This window comes from Heterodontus francisci, chromosome 7 (assembly GCF_036365525.1).
Source record: "Heterodontus francisci isolate sHetFra1 chromosome 7, sHetFra1.hap1, whole genome shotgun sequence".
Lineage (NCBI taxonomy): Eukaryota > Metazoa > Chordata > Chondrichthyes > Heterodontiformes > Heterodontidae > Heterodontus > Heterodontus francisci.
In genome coordinates, this window is record NC_090377.1 from 120,083,169 (window position 1) to 120,102,062 (window position 18,894).

The window sequence follows — 18,894 nt, forward strand, 5'->3', positions numbered from 1 at the left end:
ATGTGCACAGATCTTTGTTTAAAGGCTATAAGTAAACTGAACATTAATACATTGACATGGACACAAATTCCATAACCAGAGTGCGCACACTCATCAGAAGAGGCAAGTTGGACAGTTAGTTTAGATTTCTGTGGTCACTGTTTGAAACATAATGCCAAGGGTAGCAGTGTCAGCTAATTGAAGAGGGAGCTGGATAGTTAGTTGCTCAAATGAGATGAGTGAAGGGAATGTGAGAGAGCACAATCAATTTGAACTGAGACCGCCAGCTGAACTGCAATAGTCTTTAGTCAGAACTGTATCTGACCGTGTAAAGCCCCTACCTTTCTTCCTAAGATGACGGTCAAAACAGTACATCCACAAGGTAAGTGTAGCGATCATTCATTCATTATATGATGGATGCAATGTTTGATTTTCTAAAATATTACATGAGATTATTAAATTATGTGCAAGTGAATATAGGATAGTGAAAGTAGCAGAACGCAATGGTGCTGCATCAGGGCCAATAGTGTAAGGTGTGGTGCAGACACTTTCACCTACATAATGCATGCCTTCCAAAAAGTATTGAAAATTTCAAGAAAGATTATTGCAATAACAGCTACAACTTTGGTATCATCCTCACTGTTTGCCACACCTCCAATCGGCTGCAATAGTAAATAGACTAGCAGAATAGGCAGAGAAGTAGTAAACTTAATTTAATACAGAGAAGTGTGAGGTGACGCATTTTAGCAGAAGGATAGGGAGAGGCAATATAGACTTAATGGCACAGTTCTAAAGAGAGAATGCAGGTACAAAGGGACCTGAGGATTCATGTGCATAGATCTTTGAAGGTGGCAGTACATATTGAGAGAGTAATTAGCAAAGCATAAGGGATTTTGGATTTCATAAATAGGGGTATTGAGTACAAAAGCAAGTTATGCTGAATCTTTATAAAGCTCTGGTTAGGCCTCAAGAGTATTGCATCTAGTTCTTGTCACCACACTTCAGGAAGGATGTGAGGGTCCTTGAGAGGGTGCAGATGAGATTTACCATCATAGTTCCAGGGATGAGGGATTTTAGCTACAAGGTTAGGTTGGAGAATCTGGGTTTGTGCTCCTTGGAGCAAAGGAGATGGAGGGGAGACTTGATAGTTGTACAAGATTATGACAGGTTTAGACGTGGTAGACAAAGGAAAGCTATTCCCGTTAGCTGACAGTACCAGGACTAGGGGACACAGATTTAAGGTTTTGGGCAATAGATACATGGAGGATGAGAGGAAGAACTTTTTTACACAGTGAGTGATAACCTGGAACTCACTGCATACGAGGGTGGTGGAAGTGAAGACGAATGATTTCAAAAGGAAATTGGATGGCACTTGAGGGAAATAAACATGCAGGGCTACGGGGATAAGAGCAGGGAATGTGACTGACTGGATTGCTTCACAGAGAACTGGCATGGACTCAATGCACCAAATGGCTGCCTCCTGTGCCATTGTAATTCTATATGCTAAAGCAGCAGAGTTTATATGCAAATGCTTCTTGAGCATTACTCTGCTTTCAATATCCTTATTCATACAGTGTGCAGGAGCAATTTACAGTCCCTCAGCATTGTTGGCCTATATAACATAAAAAGGCTTGATCACTGACATAGGAAAACAATTACATATGACTATTATTTGACTGCATAGGTCTGTGGAGGGCTGGCATGGCCCCCTGTGCTGTAAATGACTTTTTTTTTTGTTACGGCGCCATATTTGAATGCGAGTACCACATCGCTCCCAATGAGCATCCAAAGTTTTTTACTCCATTGTCATTCATTTCACTCTTTTCCAAGATTTACGGGATCACGTTTTACTGCTAATAAATTGTCACCTAATTATTGTGTTTTAGCCCAGACTCTTATTCTTGGAGCACCCTTCCCTGAAAGTTCTGCAACACCATGGTTGTAGCAACTTTGCACAAGAGCTGCTGTTTCATTTACTGCACAAATGTCTATAAAGTGATTTTCATACTTTATTTTTCAATTAAATAAAAATATAACAGTTGTAAATAGCAACCCACACCTCACCCCTGATGTGTTAAATGCACTAAAATTAATACAAACATAGCAAATAAATAGTCTGTGACATGGACAGTCTTTCGAATATATATATCTTTACATTATCAAATAATATAGTCGTACAAAGCCAGCTTTGCAGAAAATTTGTGGCATAAACTAACAAGGGAGTCCTTTCTCTCGGATGAATGGATGTTTGCAAGACACAGCTCAGTAATGTGCAGTACTTTGGTGTTAAGGTTTGAACTGGAACACCAGTATCCAAATGGCTAATGCCTTTAACAGTTCACTCTCTGATATGATCTGTGCTTATAGCTACTACAGAAAATTGTGTTTTCTAAATTAAAATGGGTACTGCATAATTAACTATGTCTGCTAATGTTACTTCATCCTGTATTTTGTTTCTTTCCAGCTCACAATTCCTATCAAAAGTAAAATGGTTTTTGCATGCTTTTCTCCTTTGAATTTATTGGTGAAAACCTTTGCTGAGACATCATGCATTTCAGATTAGAGGATTTTAGACACAGGTCAGGTGCTTGCAGTGATGCTAATTGTGGATAATTTCTCAGATGTGGAACTTCTGAAGAAGATTTTCCTTTTTTTTATTTCACTTTTACAGGCCTATACAATTCAGGGACAGTATGCCATTCCACACCCAGATGTGAGTTTTCCCCCCTTTTCTAACCTAGTCATGACTTCAAATGAAAAATAAAATGCATGATTATGTAAATTACTACTATTAATGAATATTAATGAAATGTTCTATTAAGATTTCACTTGTATAGTTGCCTATGTATTACTGATCTCTAGTAACTGTTTTTAACTGACCACTTTGTTATATTGTAGTAATGTTTACAAGAGTATTTGATGGAAAATAAGTGCCTCACTCTTAAAGTGACTCCTGATAATCTATGGTTATTGTTCCACACCCTTGGCGATAAAGAATGTTTCTAAACAGAGTTGTCGCCATTTTCCATTGGAAAGAATTCCAATTGCAGCTACATTGTTCTGTATCTGCCAGTAAAATAAATATCAATATCGCTTTTAGCCTCGTCATGGACTCAAATGAGAGTAGAGCCTCCATTGCTGTCCACTGTGACACTGCAGCTGGCCACAACAAAAAGTAAACCAATCCTGCATAAAATAAACATGAACTAGATTTTTTTTATAAGGATGTAATACCATATTATGATTCAGCCTTGTACCACAGTACTATTAAATATCCAAATTCTGGTCAACTATGCTCAATACCAAAGAGGGAGTGTGGTTCAAATGTCGTAGCTTTAAGTATTTACTTTCCAGGACAAAACTGAATTTGGGACAGAATAATAATACACCTGCAGAAGATGAACTTCTGTATTGAAATTATCAGGAAAAGTGTAGACATAGCAGCAGGAGTAGACCATTCAGCCTATCGAGCCTTTTCCATCATTCAATTAGACCATGGCTGATCTGCATTGTCCCCATAAGCCATTATACCCTTGTCTACCAAAAAATATGAATTGAGCTAGCATCTGCTGCGTTTTGTGAGAGTTCCACACTTCTACCATCCTTTGCATCAATGTTTCCTGGCTTTTCTCCTGAATGTCCTGGCTCTGATTTTAAGGGTATGTTCGCTTGTCTTAGACTCCTCCACTAGCAGGAAAAGTTTCTATCCACCCTATGATTCCTGTTAAAATCCTAAAATTCTCAATCAAATCACCGCTTAACCTTCCATATTTCAGAGATTACAAGACTAGTTTATGTAATCTGTCCTCATAATCTAATCCTTGGTGCCCTGGTGAATCTGCACAGCAGTCCTTCCCAAACCAGTATATTCTTTCTAAGGTGTGGTGCCCAAAACTGTACATAGCACTGCAGATGTAGTCTAATCAGAGCTTTGTATAGTTGTAGCAAAGCTTCCTCCCCTTATAATGTGGCCCTCTAGTTATAAAGGCTAAATTCCCGTAGCCTTTTTGACTTTTTTGCATCTGATTACTACATTTTAGTGATTTGTGCACATGAATCCCTTAATTGCTTTGGACCTCCATTATTCTGAGCTTTTCACCATACTCATGTATCCAAAATGGATGACCTCTCACTCCCCTGAAATTCCTGTTGAAGTCTATCTGCCACAGTTTTGCCTGCTCGCTTAATCTATCTATATATCTCTGTAATTTTATGCTCCCACGTACACTACTTACAAATTTTTGTGTTATTGGCACACTTGGATATATGACTTTCCAATGTGGTCAATAATAAATATAATGAATAGTTGAAGCTCCAGCACAGAACCTTGTGCAACACCAGTAGTTTCCTTCCAACTCGAGTGGCTAGCCATTATCCCTGCTGTCGTCTTCCACCCAACTAATCATCTAACCAGGTCAATAGTTTGCCTTCAATTCCATGAACTTTAATTTTAACAAACAGTCCCTTCTGTGGAACCTTACTGAAAGCTTGCTAGAAGTTCGGATAAACCACATCAATTGACATTCCTTTGTCTACTATCATTTACTTCCTCATAAAATCAGTTAAGTTTGTAAGAACCATTACAAACCTATGTTGGTTCTCTGTAATCAGCTTGTGCACTGCTCAAGAGGGCTGTGCAAAGTACGTGATGATGAGAACTGTTAGTGTTGCAAGGACAGGAGTGCCATCAAAAGGAATTCTCTGAAACTGCACTGCAAATAAAATCACACTATTATAAATGAGATGCCAGGAATTTTTTTAAAATGTGATCATTAATTGGCATTGTCGGTAGAATTGTTCAATACTACCTACAGCTTGCCAATTTAAAAATATTTGATTCAAGCAGAAGGGTAGCATTTGTGCTGCCCTGTGAAGATTACTATTCTGCATCTTATTGCATGGAATTCCTGCCTTTTCATCCACCTGCAGTTCTGAGCATGTGTGGATAGTGACAGAGACTAAGCCTATTCTTCTGTTTCTGTCACTCCAGCTGAATGAAGAATTGTTGCAACATCTCAAACAACAAAAACATTTCTTAGAAAGGATGCAGAAATCGCAAACTTCCATGTTAAATTGAATGTGTGAAGCACCCAACTCCAGTAATTTTTTAAGTGGCTGTTAATGCCTTTGTGATTTTCCAGTCTATTGTCGGGTGTTTCGGTCTGTTAGCTTGGATTTTTCAGTTCTAAGGTAAATAAAAGCCCACTTCTAGTACGTGAAGAAAACTGTGCAGATCTTCTAAGTATTCACAAGCCCCTCATCAATTTGAGTTTTTTTTTTGCTGATAGCTCCCTGCAAATCGCATGACCTGATAGAGATCTTACAGCACCACTTACTACTTGCCACTTCTACTGATGGCTGTTACTTAGACACTCTCTGAATTATTGTGAAATTAACATATATGTTTCTCTAAATTAAACTGGTGAGACATCTGAAATTCTACAAGGCCTTGAAATTTGTGTGCAGATGAAACTAGTGCTAAAATGAGTCAGTGTGACATAGTACTTCAGATTACTTTCTAATAATCTTGCTTAATTGGAATACTGGCTTGTAATTCTTCTCTTTACCCAACACCCACCCCCCATATTGAATGTTTTCGGCACAATGAGGCGTAAGTGAGATTTCAGACATCCAATCCTCTAGGTGTCACAAGATCTAGTAAGCATCTTGAACCTATTACAAATAAATATTATCATAGTTTAGGAAGTGGGGGAGATCAGGAACCACTGCTGGTTCCTCTGCTGGTTCAGTTGATAGATTTTCAGTATCCATTCCATTCCTTTCTCTTCTGGGTACTCTGTTGGTAACATAAAATGTTACTGTGCTAGCTGCACTGTTGTTTGTTGATGGGTGGTCTTAAAACACTTCTAACCATGCAGTTAGGTCCTGAAAGTTTAGTGCTGCATGGAAAAATAAACCTGTCCCGATTCGAGTGGTTAAAACGCTTCTTACATCGTGGGTGTGAGTTACAGTGCTGCTTAAAACTCCAATCTTGCAGCTACACTTGTGATGAGTTTGTTCGATGCCAGCAATATCGGATGCTCTAATCTTCCAGCCACACTTGCAGTGAGTTCCTTCTGTTCTCAGTCAGACAGCAAGGCAGGATGTCTCATGCTATTGGAGCATCTCAACTCTGACACTGGCCGTCTTGCTCCACAGGATGCGTGCCTCTTGTCGGCTGAGTACAAAGCAGCGCTGGCATCGACGTTGTGGAGAAGTCCGCAGCTTACTCACCCAACCTCCCAGCTGAAGGAACCTGTATGGAGACCAGAGTCCTTGAGAGGAAAAATGGAAATAAAAAACTGTAATGAAGAATCAGGAAACTGGGGTATGTTTGAGTCCCAACAGAGGCTGACTCTCCTGTCTCTTGTCATGCAGGTATCGGTAGCTCTCAGATAGGGCACCAGATGAAGCCTGGCTTGCCGACATCTACTTTCAGAAAGACCTCAGCAACTTTCTGGTTGGCTTACAGAGCTGAGGGTGAGCCTTTGCTTCCTCTTGTTTGCCAGGAGAAATTCCTAGTTGCTTGTTCCAATCTTCCTGACCCGATCCTTTTGATATTGAGAGACATTAAAAAAGGGTGGGACACAGAAAATTTACAATTTAAAAAGAAATCTTATTTTCCATCAAATTAAGTGTTTGCCATGTTGCTGCATGGTTCATTGTTTACTGCCTTTATTTTTCTTTGTTTCTAAGAGTAGTGTTTGTGTTATTGTACAGTAATCAGTTAGTTCTAATTTCCCCTCCTACCCCCCCAGCAGTTGACCAAGCTTCATCAGTTGGCTATGCAGCATACCCCCTTTACTCCCCTTGGGCAGACCACCCCTGGTTTCCCTGGTACGTACCCACAGTGCCCTATTCAGCTCCTTTTCTTGGCACCTCTGTTTTTCTCTACTCTCTTGTAGTTTTAAAACAAATTGGAATGGATGTATATTCAGTGCTTCAAGGTTTAATCTAAAATTTCTTAACTAGCGAACTTGTAAGATAAAGCTGAATTCATTTCTACCATTCTTCTATTGATAATTTGCTTTTGGTTGTGAAAGGAAGTGAATGTGTAGTTTGGATGTGGATCAGTTTCTCACAATATTTTAAGTTTGAATTATTAATCCGACAATGTCTTTTAGCCTCAGTAGGGTGAATGACTGACTATTAAATGAATGTTAAAATAGTTCCATATTACATATAAAATTGCACCAAATAGCAGAAAATATGTCTGTTCTATGTTTGAAGAAGTAATTTAAAATATAGGAAAGTGCTTTATCTCTTCAGCAATGGGCTTAATTTCTGAATTTACAAACAAAAATTGGTCACTTCACAACTGTATGTGTCCTGAAGGTAATTTCTAACCTGTAGCAAAGCACCTGCACACATTTCAAATGATTTTCGCAAATTCTATATGTCCGATGTATTAATACAGTTCTGCAGGTGCACGAGTAGCCAAATAAAACCGAAGAATGACTTGGAGTCCTGCATATTTAGCTGGGTGTTCCCAAAACAAGAATGATGCTTGAAAAGCTTTGCAGTATGGCAATACAGTGAAAAGACACGACAGCTGATTTGATTGTACATTGGCAGCCAGGATCTTTGCTCAGTATGGAAATTTCCCAGAATGAGATTTTCCATTTTATGTACAATTCTAATGGAGGTTTAAAATATTACAACTGGTAAACACACACTATAGAAACGTAATGAAAACAGCAATCATAATGATCATCAGCAAGAAGACATCACCTTCACTTCTACCCGTTCTGGTTTCATACTCCAGTCCCCAAAGGGAGAAGCTGCCATTAGTGCAACCTGAAAACTATCGTACAGGAGTCTTCAGTTTGTAATTCAGTCCTATTTTACATAAGATTACATGCATTGCATCTTTTTGTTTCATGTCTTAATCTAATAATTAGATCTTGATTTATCAATGGAATTTTACAGTACAGGAGAAGTCCATTCGATCAGTTGGACCTGTGCCCGTTGTCTGAAAGAGTTATCCACTTAGTCCCTTTTCCCATACGCTTGTACATGTTTCTTTGTCAAATATTTATCCACGTCCCTTTAAAGGCTATATGGTTTCTGGTAATCATATAATGGATTACTCTGAATACACTAACTAATAGTAGATGTCATGATACCTTTCCAAAAGGCAATCAATAAGGTGGCACATAAAGTTTTTTTTATTCATTCATGGGATGTGGGCATCACTGGCCAGGCATTTATTGCCCATCCCTAATTGCTCTTGAGAAGGTGGTGATGAGCTGCCTCCTTAATACACAAGAGAAGAGCCCATGGCACCTGGTGGAAATTAAATTCAATTAATTAATAAATCTGGAACTGAAAGCTAGACTCATTATTGGTGCCATGAAACAATCACCGATTGTCATAATAACCCATCTGGTTCACAAATGTCCTTTAGGGAAGAAAATCTGCTGTCCTTAACTGGTCTGGCCTATATGTGACTCCAGACCCACAGCAATGTGGTTGACTCTTAACTGCCCTCTGAAATGGCCTAGCAAGCCGCTCAGTTGTCAAGGGCAATTGGGGATGGGCAACAATGGATGACACCCACATCCCATTTAAGAATAAATTTTTAAAAAGTGCTTAATATAGTCGCATGGATAGAGAACTGAATTTTACCAGCCCCCTAACATCGGTGTGGGGCGGGTGGGGGTCAGAAAATACTTCCGGGAGAGGCCGCCATGGGTCCTGAGGCTGGGAAGGCACTGCCCCATTTTACCGGCAGCGGCGAGGTCTCAGGGCGGCCTCCCCGCCACTGGAGCCTGAATTTAAATCAATTATAATGAATGCATAAACACTTAGCTTATCCCGACGGCCATCCCACACCGATATTCTGGCCAGTGGCTGGAACTCCCGCGCCTTGGGAGATCTGATGGGGAGGGGGAGGAGTGAATTTTTCAGGGCGGTGGGGAGAGCGGCAAAAATGGATGCGATTGGTTGAGGAGATGGTGGGAAGGGGTTGAAGGTTAAAGGAAAGAAAGTTCAGTGGGGAAAGTCATGATTGAAAATTTACTTTTTTGGGAGGAGAGGACAAATAATAAATGAGCGGTGGGAGAGGGGGTTGGAAGTTTGAATAAAATTTTATTCTAATTTATTGGAAAACCTGTCGCATTAAAAATTTAAATGTAACTGAAGGACTTGAAGCTGTTTAAAAATGGCACCTGCATGGAGGCGCCAGACGCTGTTGCCTGGGATGGAGCAGCCGCCCCCTCTACGTAATCGGGGGTGGGCGTTCCACCCCCTCCATGTACGCGGCAGCTCATTTACATCTCGCATGTGCTCCGCACCTCTTTTGAAGATAGGCATGCTTTAAAAATTCAGCCCAGAGTCAGGATAAATGGGTCATTTTCACGTTGGCAAACTGTAACTAATAGGGTGCCACAGGATCAGTGCTGGGGCTATTTACAATCTATATTAATAACTTGGATGAGGGGGCTGAGTGTATTGTCGCCAAATTTGCTGACAACACAAAGATTGGTGGGAAAGCAGTTTGTGAGGAGGACACAGTCTGCAAAAGGATATAGATAGGTTAAGTGAGTGGGAAAAAAATTGGCAGATGGAGTATAATGTGGCAAAATGTGAGGTTATCCACTTTGGTAGGAAGAATGGAAAAGCATAATATCTAAATGGAGAGAGACTGCAGATTGCTGCAGTACTGAGGGACCTGGGTTTCCTATATCATGAATCGCAAAAAGTTAGCATGCAGGTACAGCAAGTTATTAGGAAGGCAAATAGAATGTTGACCTTTATTGGAAGGGGAATATGTATAAAAGTAGGAATGTCTTTTTACAACTGTACAGGGCGTTGATGAGACTACACCTAGACTACTGCATGCAGTTTTGGTTTCCTTATTTAAGGAGGTATGGACTTGAATCGAGGCAGTTCAGAGAAGGTTTACTTGGTTAATTCCTGAGATTCAGGGGCTGTCTTATGCGGAAATGTTGAGCAGGTTGGACCTATACTCATTGGAGTTTAGAAGAATGAGAGGTGATATTGAAGCACATAAGATTCTGAGGGGGTTTTACAGGGTAGATTCTAAGAGGATGTTTTTCCTCATGTGGAAACCTAGTGCCCGGGGGCACAGTTTCAAAATAAGGAGTCTCCCATTTAAGATGGAGATGAAGAGAAATTTCCTCTCTGAGGATTGTTAATCTTTGGAATTCTTTATCCCAGAGAGCAGTGGTGGCTGGGTTATTGAATATGTTCAAGGCTGAGTTGGACAGATTTTTGATCTACAAGTGAGTTGAGTCTTATGGGGGGGCAGGCAGGAAAGTGGAGTTGATGCCACAATCAGATCAATTGGTGGAACAGGATTGAGGGGCCAAAGGATTTAGTCGTGCTCCCGTTTCTTGTGTTCTTATATAAGCTAGATAAATATTGACTGCACTTTATAGCACTTGAGATAATTAGTCCTGCTCATAATTGTTCACAAATCCTGTCTGTTACTGAATAACTGCCTTAGCTATGATGTATTTAGGTAAAAATCTGCATAGTTCAAAATTAAAAGTAAAACAACTTGAACTGTTCTATTTTAATTAACTAGAATGCATCGGGAAATAATGCAACTCAACATTTGGGCATGCTTTGCTTGTGCTTACAAAAGGCATCTTCCTCAAGCAGACCTCTATCTCTCATAAGCCAAAACTTATACATCAGCAAATGGAAAGTAGCAGACCTGAAGGCTAGTAATTTACATTTTTACTGGAAATAAAGAATTTCTGCCACAGATACCTGATCACTCATATCAATTGAAAAACACCACAAAGGTCAACATGTACTTCAACCCAACAACTAATTGCTTTTTGAGAAAGATATATTCCAAAGCAAGTTAGATAAAATAGAAGAGCAAGGTATTGCGACCAGGTGAGAAAGGTGTCGAGGGGTATCTTTCAGCCTTCACCTGGTCTTAGTGGAACAGGATTTAATTTTTAAACACACTGTTTATAGCTCCCCCTTAGTGAATCCTTGTTCACCGCTTTCCAATTATAAGGCAAAGAAATGAACACAAACAGACTTTCTTAAATTTCACTTTTCTTCTTTAAACTTATTAAAACTTAAACTCTAATTCGGTTAACGCCTACGAATAAACACCACGCCCCATGCTAGCATGCATATGCGATACCTACCTGCAAATAGAGACAGAAAAGAGCAGAAGAAAAATAGTGGAGAGGTTTGAAGCAATCTCAGAAGAGGGGTTTTTGTTACTGTGCTTCGAGCTCACTGTAGTCTTTGCTTGTGGGTAAATCTTGCTTTTCGTTAGGACCCAGTATTCTTCTTAAACCTTGTTCACTGTTGGAGACTTTTCTCTCTCGGGGTTTAATGGATTCTGAAGTTGGCAAGAAGGAGCTGAGAGCAGACAGGAGAGAGATGTTAGTCCAGGAAAAAAGAGCTTTCTGTCTTCAAACACTGTTTCTCCAATTTAAAACTCCCCTAGTTGGCCAGTAGGTGGTCATGAGACTGACTGGTTTAACCAGGTCTCTTCTGTGTATTGGGAGCATCTTAGCAGTCAACCTGGAATGCTAGCTTCTCCACCTTCAACGTCTGGTAATCAAAAGTATGAGCTTTCAAATTAGGAGCAGGAGTAAGCCACTCAACCCCTTGAGCCTGTTCCGCCATTCAATAAGTTCATGGCTGAACTGATTTCTCCACATTACCACCTACCCCCGATAACCTTTCACCCCCCTTGCTTATCAAGAATCTATCTACCTCTGCCTTAAAAATATTCAAAGACTCTGCTTCCACTGCCTTTTCCTCATCTCTGCCTTAAATGGGCGTCCCCCTTATTTTTAAACAGTGACCCCCTGGTTCTAGATTCTTCCACAAGGGGAAACATCCTTTCCACATCCACCCTGTCAAGACCCCTCAGGATCTTGTATGTTTCAATCAAGTTGCCTCTTACTCTTCTAAATTCGAGCGGATACAAGTCTAGCCTGTCCAATCTTTCCACATAAGACAGCCCGTCCATTCCAGGTATCCATCTAGTAAACCTTCTTTGAACTGCTTCCAACGCATTTACATCCTTCCTTAAATAAGGAGTCCAATATTGTACACACTACCTCAGATGTGGTCTCGCCAATGCCCTGTATAGCTGAAGCATAACCTTCCTACTTTTGTATTCAATTCCCCTCACGATAAACGATAACATTCTATTAGCTTTCCTAATTACGTGCTGTACCTGCATACTAACCTTTCATGATTCATGCACTAGGTCACCCAGATCCCTCTGCATCTCAGAGCTCTGCAATCTCTCACCGTTTAGATAATATGCTTCTTTGTTTCTCTTCCTGCCAAAATGGACAACTTCGCATTTTCCCACATTATACTCCATCTGCCAGATTTTTGCCCACTCACTTAACCTATCTATGTCCCTTTGTAGCCTCCTTACGTCCTCTTCGCAACCTACTTTCCTGCCTATCTTTATGTTATCAGCAAATTTAGCAACCATACCTTCAGTCTCTTCATTTAAGTAATTTATATAAATTGTAAAATGTTGAGGCCCCAGCACAGATCCCTGTGGCACATTACTCGTTACATCTTGCCAACCAGAAAATGACCCATTTATGCCTACTCTCTCTTTCCTGTTAACTAGCCAATCTTCTATCAATGCCAGTATGTCATCCCCTAACCATGAGCTTTTATTTTTTGTAATAACCTTTGTTGTGGCACCTTTGTGGATTAAATTGGAGCAGGGAGTGGCCCCTATGTCCTTTTACAAGTATTGTCTGTTACTATGCAAATGTCCCTCCAGTCAAGGGTCTGGTGTTTTTTTAAAAAAAAACAAGTTCTTCCTTTACTCCAGTAACAGTTTAAAAATCAATGTTCATGTGGTGAAATTAATGTGCCTCATTCTTGGCAGGTGGGGGGGCTGCATGACAAAGCTATTACTTCCAATATTCTTTAATATGTTATACAGTATTCTGAAACCAAAACAGCGTTTTTTTGACTCTCTTGGAGTCCAATTTTAACGTCCCTAAAATGAGTTTTGGATATAAGCCCCATGGAATTCAGAAGAATCTAACTTTGAAGCTAACGCCTGTACTCTAGATAGTAGATTTTTTTTTTGCTTTAGTTGGAGACTCGCGCCAGAAGGGTTTTGCAGTGGTTAGCACCACAGCCTCACAGCTCCAGCAACCCAGGTTCGATTCTGGGTACTGCCTGTGCGGAATTTGCAAGTTCTCCCTGTGTCTGCGTGGGTTTTCGCCGGGTGCTCTGGTTTCCTCCCACAGCCAAAGACTTGCAGGTTGATAGGTAAATTGGTCATTGTCCCTAGTATAGGTAGGTGGTAGGGGAATGTGGGGATGTGGTAGGAATATGGGATTAGTGTAGGATGGGTGGTTGATGGTCGGCACAGACTCGGTGGGCCGAAGGGCCTGTTTCAGTGCTGTATCTCAATCAATCAATAAATAAATCTTAACAGAAACAGTACCAGGACTTCCATTTTTTAAAAATCCCAGCAACTGGACTCACTACAGTTTTACATGAAAGCATATTATAGGGGTTTTATAATTTGAAGGATTTGCTTCTCTGTCACAAGACCTATCAAACAAATCACAAGTTAGAAATGTTTTTAATATACAAGATGTGTGGACTGGTCTCCAGTGCTGCGCATTTCAATTGCTGGCTTTGAAAGGATACTGAAGCCCTGCTTTTTCAGCAACTCTTGACAAGGCTGTTAGATGTAACATTTCAAAGTAGCCAAGTGCTCGATCTTTGAAAGAGTAGGATATGAGTGAAAGGACCATTCTTGCACATAGAAGCCTTCACATCAACCAAAGATTGCATTGAAAGTGATCGTAAAGAGCCATTTTGTCCCTCCACTTATCCACTCCCACCCCATCATACCTGTTTGAAGGTGGAAGTGTGTCATCAATTGGCCCATCTAAAATCCAAAAAGGACATTTACAGAATATCTCAAAATAAATGGAGGGAGCAGATCAGTTTAAAATCTAAACAGATTAAGTTCAGAATTAATCTGCAAATCCTGTATTGTAACTTCAAAATTCTTCTGCAATTCTGCATCTCTGATCTGAAACGCATTGTTTATTGGTCTCCGCAGGATACACGTGCCATATATTTTTCTGCATTAAAATTAAGTAGTACATTGTGCACATGGTATAAATTTTTAGGGGATAATTTCAAGTTATAAAGATCTGAAGCAATTTCAGACTACATGTTTATTTGCAATTCATTTTACCATCTGTTTTATACAAGATCCACGAAGTGCAACTATGAACTGAAATCAAATAACTTCTATTTGCCTGTGTACACATTTGACATATTTACTCACGATGTAGCTTAAAACCACTTCATACTGGCAAAGTGAAGCTCAAATCTACCTGTTCATGCTGTTTCTTTTCTATTATATAAATCCAGTAAACATCCCACATCCACTCCAAAGTCAATTTAAAGATACTTTTGTGAAAATCATGAAATGTGAGTCAGGTTTGCATGTAGCAAGAGAAACTGATCAAAGATCAATTTGACTGTGTGTGTGAGAGAGAGAGATGAGGAACAAAGCTGGCTGTGTGGAACTGAGCCTCTAATTCATGTGTGCACGGCAAGAGGATGGCATTGTTGATATCCCACACCTGTAGTCCATTGCGAATCATTTGTTCCTCATTTTTTCATAGGTTTGGATGCCAATCCCCCGGCCAGTACTCATGAGCTCACCATTCCCAATGATGTAAGTAACTTCCTTTCAGTAAAGACACAATTTTGAAGCTCCTGATTATAACAGCATTGTTTTGATGCTGATCTCAACTATTTTGACCCCTCGAACACTGTTTTGGTTTCTCCCTCTTTCTTTCCCCTCCTGTATATACTCTGTGACCTGCTGCAGGGTTTCTGCAAATGCCAGTCAGAAGCTGGCTTCTAAGAGATGCAGAGGAGTGACCAGAAGTGATATACTGCTGATTTTACCTCTGTTCTCTGGGGCAAGCACAAAGTTTCCCTATAGTACCCTGTCTCTGACAAACTGGCCAAATCTGAGAACATATCAGACAGGTGAAGGAAGATAAGAGGAGGATGTTTAGGTTTATGTTTTATTCTCTCAAACATATTTTAGAATAAGTCTAGGTTTTAGATTTAGCCTATGATCACATCTTATATTTAACCTGCCCCACATGCTCTTCCTAAATTACAATTTAACTTTTTAATTTTTTTAAAGTTTGAAATGCCATGTGCATCAATCGATATTTTTTAAGTAAAACCAAAATACTGCGGATGCTGGAAATCTGAAACAAAAACAAGAAATGCTGGAATCACTCAGCAGGTCTGGCAGCATCTGTGGAAAGAGAAGCAGAGTTAACGTTTCGGGTCAGTGACCCTTCTTCGGAACTGACAAATATTAGAAAAGTCACAGATTATAAACAAGTGAGGTGGGGGTGGGGCAAGAGATAACAAAGGAGAAGGTGCAGATTGGACCAGGCCACATAGCTGACCAAAAGGTCACGGAGCAAAGGCAAACAATATGTTAATGATAATTTTGAAGATTGTATCAGTCTTCACATATAAGACTTGGTGTGGTCTTAAAAGCAAATTTTGTTTATGTAATGAGAAAGCTTATTCAATCTATTTCGAACGAATTAAAAACAATCCATGCTACATGTCGGAGGATAACATTTTAGAGCATGCTGCAAAACTGAAAAAGATACGTATTCATTATGACCCCGAAGAGAATGCATGAATAAAAAACTGAAAAGAAAACTGCAATTATATTCAGTCAACTTAAGCTGTCATCTGGAAATATGAACAGGATTATTGCATGTGAACAGATTTGTGCGTTATTGAGAATAATGCACAATTGCAGTTGTTAATCCACTTAAAATATTTTATCAGCATCTGTTGTATGAAATTGCAAAAACAAAGTTTGAATCAACTGAATCTCAGCTGTGTAACTTCCTACAGCTGAGAGTCTCCAAATTGTAAATTTGCAAGGTCAGTCAGAATTCATGGAAGAGCACAGGTGATGTTTCCACTGTGTTAAATAGTGTTGAAATGTAATCAGGTGATGCACATTTCCACTGCAGACTGGTTATACCGATCATCAGTATACTTAATACCATTTATATAGCACCTTTAACGTGCTTAAAAAGGTCCCAAGGCACTCCAGAGGAGTGTTGGCAAACAATATTTGAAGTAAAGCCACATGAGATATTAGGACAGGCAACCCAACGCTTGGTCAAAGAGATAGGTTTTAAGGAGCATCTTAAAGGAGTAGAGTGAGAGGTGGAGCGGTTTAGGGAGGGAATTCCAGAGCTTAGGGCCTAGGTAGCTGAAGGCAGTAAAAATCGGGGATGCACATTAGGCTAGAATTGGAGTGCAGCGGTCTCCAAGGTGTATGCAGCAGAGCACGGAAAGGGAATTTAATTCCAACAATTCTTGTGCCCCAACAGATGTTAAGCCAGCAATCTAAGAATTTGAGTAGTTACAAAATGATTGAAAAAAATTCTGAATGTGGAATCTGCATCTCTTAATATACATGCCCTGTTTGCTTAAAGCAAACCCATTCATCTGATGGGAAGTATTTAAATCACAGTAAATTGTATTAATTGCTATGGAATCAAATGGTTTGATATAGTTTGTGTTAAATATCATTAACCATTCCTTCCCTCATCCCAGTAAATTAAAATCTTCACTTTGATGTGCTGACTTTCTGTATTAAAATAGTGATAAAGAAGTTTATTCTGCATCTTTGATTATTCTGCTCAAGCATCAGGAAGGTAAACTGAATTTATTGCATGAGTGACAAATAGGCTGTGCATTCCACAAAGCCCCATTGAGTGGTTGTACAATACAAATTTTGTGCAATGAAGGTTAAATAAATTAGGGAAACTGTTGCATGTGTGACTTATTTTCATGACCGTGTCTAGAATTTCAGATATTGTATAAAACTGATTTTGCACAGCACTTCATTGTGTTACGAACAGTTAACTTTGAAAACAAATTTCTCTATATTTTCAACAACCTGTCCGTAAGCTGATTGATTTAAATTTTTCCCTTTTTGTAAAAAAGAAAGAACATCCTGATGGTGTTTTTCTTTGCTCCCTCAGTTTGTGAACCCTGTCTTTTAAAGGACTGTAACAACACTGTTCTTAAAGTTAAAATAAGTAGGATTTATTAACACACACTCTTAAACTCGGGAGGGGGTTAACTTTGCAACACACACTGACAAACATACAAGAAAAGGTAAAGGCATCAAAAGGGCAAGGACATTTACAAAGTAGAAAAATAGCTTAATTACAAACTGACGGGGGTTCCAGTTGAAACTAGAGTCTGTTTTTTAACTAACATAAAGTCCAAAGCTGGAATTAACTGACTGGAAATGCCAAGTGGAGTAGGAGTAAATGGAAATCTTTTCTCTCAAACTTTCTTCTCATGCGCTTTTGGAGATAAGCTAAGGCAACTTACTTTCTGATTTCACCCTTTTCAACTAGAGTGAAACTGGCAGAGAGCAGAGAGACTTTCTTGCTGCTTTGTAGACTGGCTTCCTTCCTCCTCGCAGGCAGGCCCTGGAGATGCAGCTTCAAGGCAGCTGTTTTTTTTTGTATGAACTGTTCTCTTAAGTGAAACTGTTACAAAACCAGACAGGCTAAAAAGAGTGGCTTCTAGATCATGTGACCAGACCCCTTCAAGTAGCTGTCCCACCTCCTGTTGGTGAAGTGATCTTTCTTTTTCCCCCCCCCCCCCCCATTTTAAACAAATTGAACGCAAGTAAATCAACTTAAACTTGCTGTGTATAATGGCAGATGACAATAACACCCCAGTGCACAAAAATACTATAATTTACAGTTGGTTTTCATCCATTTGTGACAATTATCACAGTTGCATTTTGAGGATTTGGCAAAAATATGGGTTATTTTAATACTTTGAATAATTGTAAGCACCAAGTAAACTACCATTTTTATCTTGGCTTTAAAAAATTGTTTCTTAGACATTGTACCACATAGTTGCTGTAATTTTTTTAAGTTAAGTACTATGCATTTTGTCGTCTTATCATTCCTTCCTTCATTCCCCATTTCCCATTTTAAACGTCTCCCTCCCACCCCCCATTTTAAATGTAAAGATTACAGCAAAAATATGCTCTTGATCTGGAGATGATCAAACATTTGCGAGCAGGGCAAACTGCACTGGAGATGGAGAGTATTCACTTCTTTGACCATATTGCTAATTACAAGCTTATTACTAACACATGGCTCCAATGGCTAGTTTACTTACCATGATATTAATTGCTTGTGGGGTTGACTGATGCCCCATGATCAAATAGCATACCATTGCTCACCATTAAGGCTCACATTAAGATCAGATACTCGGATAGGTAGTGGAAGACTCACGATGCTCATGGAGCTGCTCTCATCCAGTTTATCCCATTGAAGTTTATCTCTCCAGTGCCTTAGCTTTCCATTTTAGCATTCAACTGCATTTGAAAGTTTTAATGATTTTTTGCTACTCTAACATGCCGATAAGACAGTATATGAATATTACCCCCATACAAGTGGGAACCACAGCTTGACAGAATTTGAAATTGCTTCTATCAACTTGCCAGATTAACATTGACCACTCTTACACAAATCTGGTGCATTACTAGCATTCTGACACTAGTAATGGCTTACCTTTCATTGTCTTCTGCATAACATCAGCAAACCACTTTGTGATGTGACAATTTATTCAGCCCACGGGGTTTTAAATACATTCTTCAATTGCACACTTTGCTGACACCACTAACCAGGAAAATAAGACTTTTTTCAGCCGTTGGAGGTGGGCAGAATTGTAAGAACAAAGCTTGATTGACAAAACTATTAGAACCACAGATTGTGTACTTACCCCAAAATACACTAAAGCTCAGTGCACACAAATATAACCAGGACATAATTAACTGCTGATTGTGTTGAAGGCACCATAATGTCT

At 39.5% G+C, this 18,894-nt stretch overlaps 1 protein-coding gene across 23 annotated transcripts in view; it reads left to right on the top strand.

Annotated features, from left to right (window-relative positions):
- Window positions 1-18,894, top strand: part of LOC137372281 (poly(rC)-binding protein 3) — a 228,188-nt gene that overhangs the window by 196,887 nt on the left and 12,407 nt on the right. For 10 of the 23 annotated variants that reach the window (XM_068036022.1, XM_068036019.1, XM_068036017.1 and 7 more), the window contains 3 exons: window positions 2,651-2,692; window positions 6,139-6,307; window positions 14,619-14,671. In XM_068036022.1, coding sequence (XP_067892123.1) covers window positions 2,651-2,692; window positions 6,139-6,307; window positions 14,619-14,671 — 264 coding nt within the window. Of the gene's footprint in view, window positions 1-2,650; window positions 2,693-6,138; window positions 6,308-6,737; window positions 6,817-14,618; window positions 14,672-18,894 lie in introns of all 23 variants that reach the window. The other 13 variants (XM_068036027.1, XM_068036030.1, XM_068036034.1 and 10 more) reach the window with 3 other exon arrangements.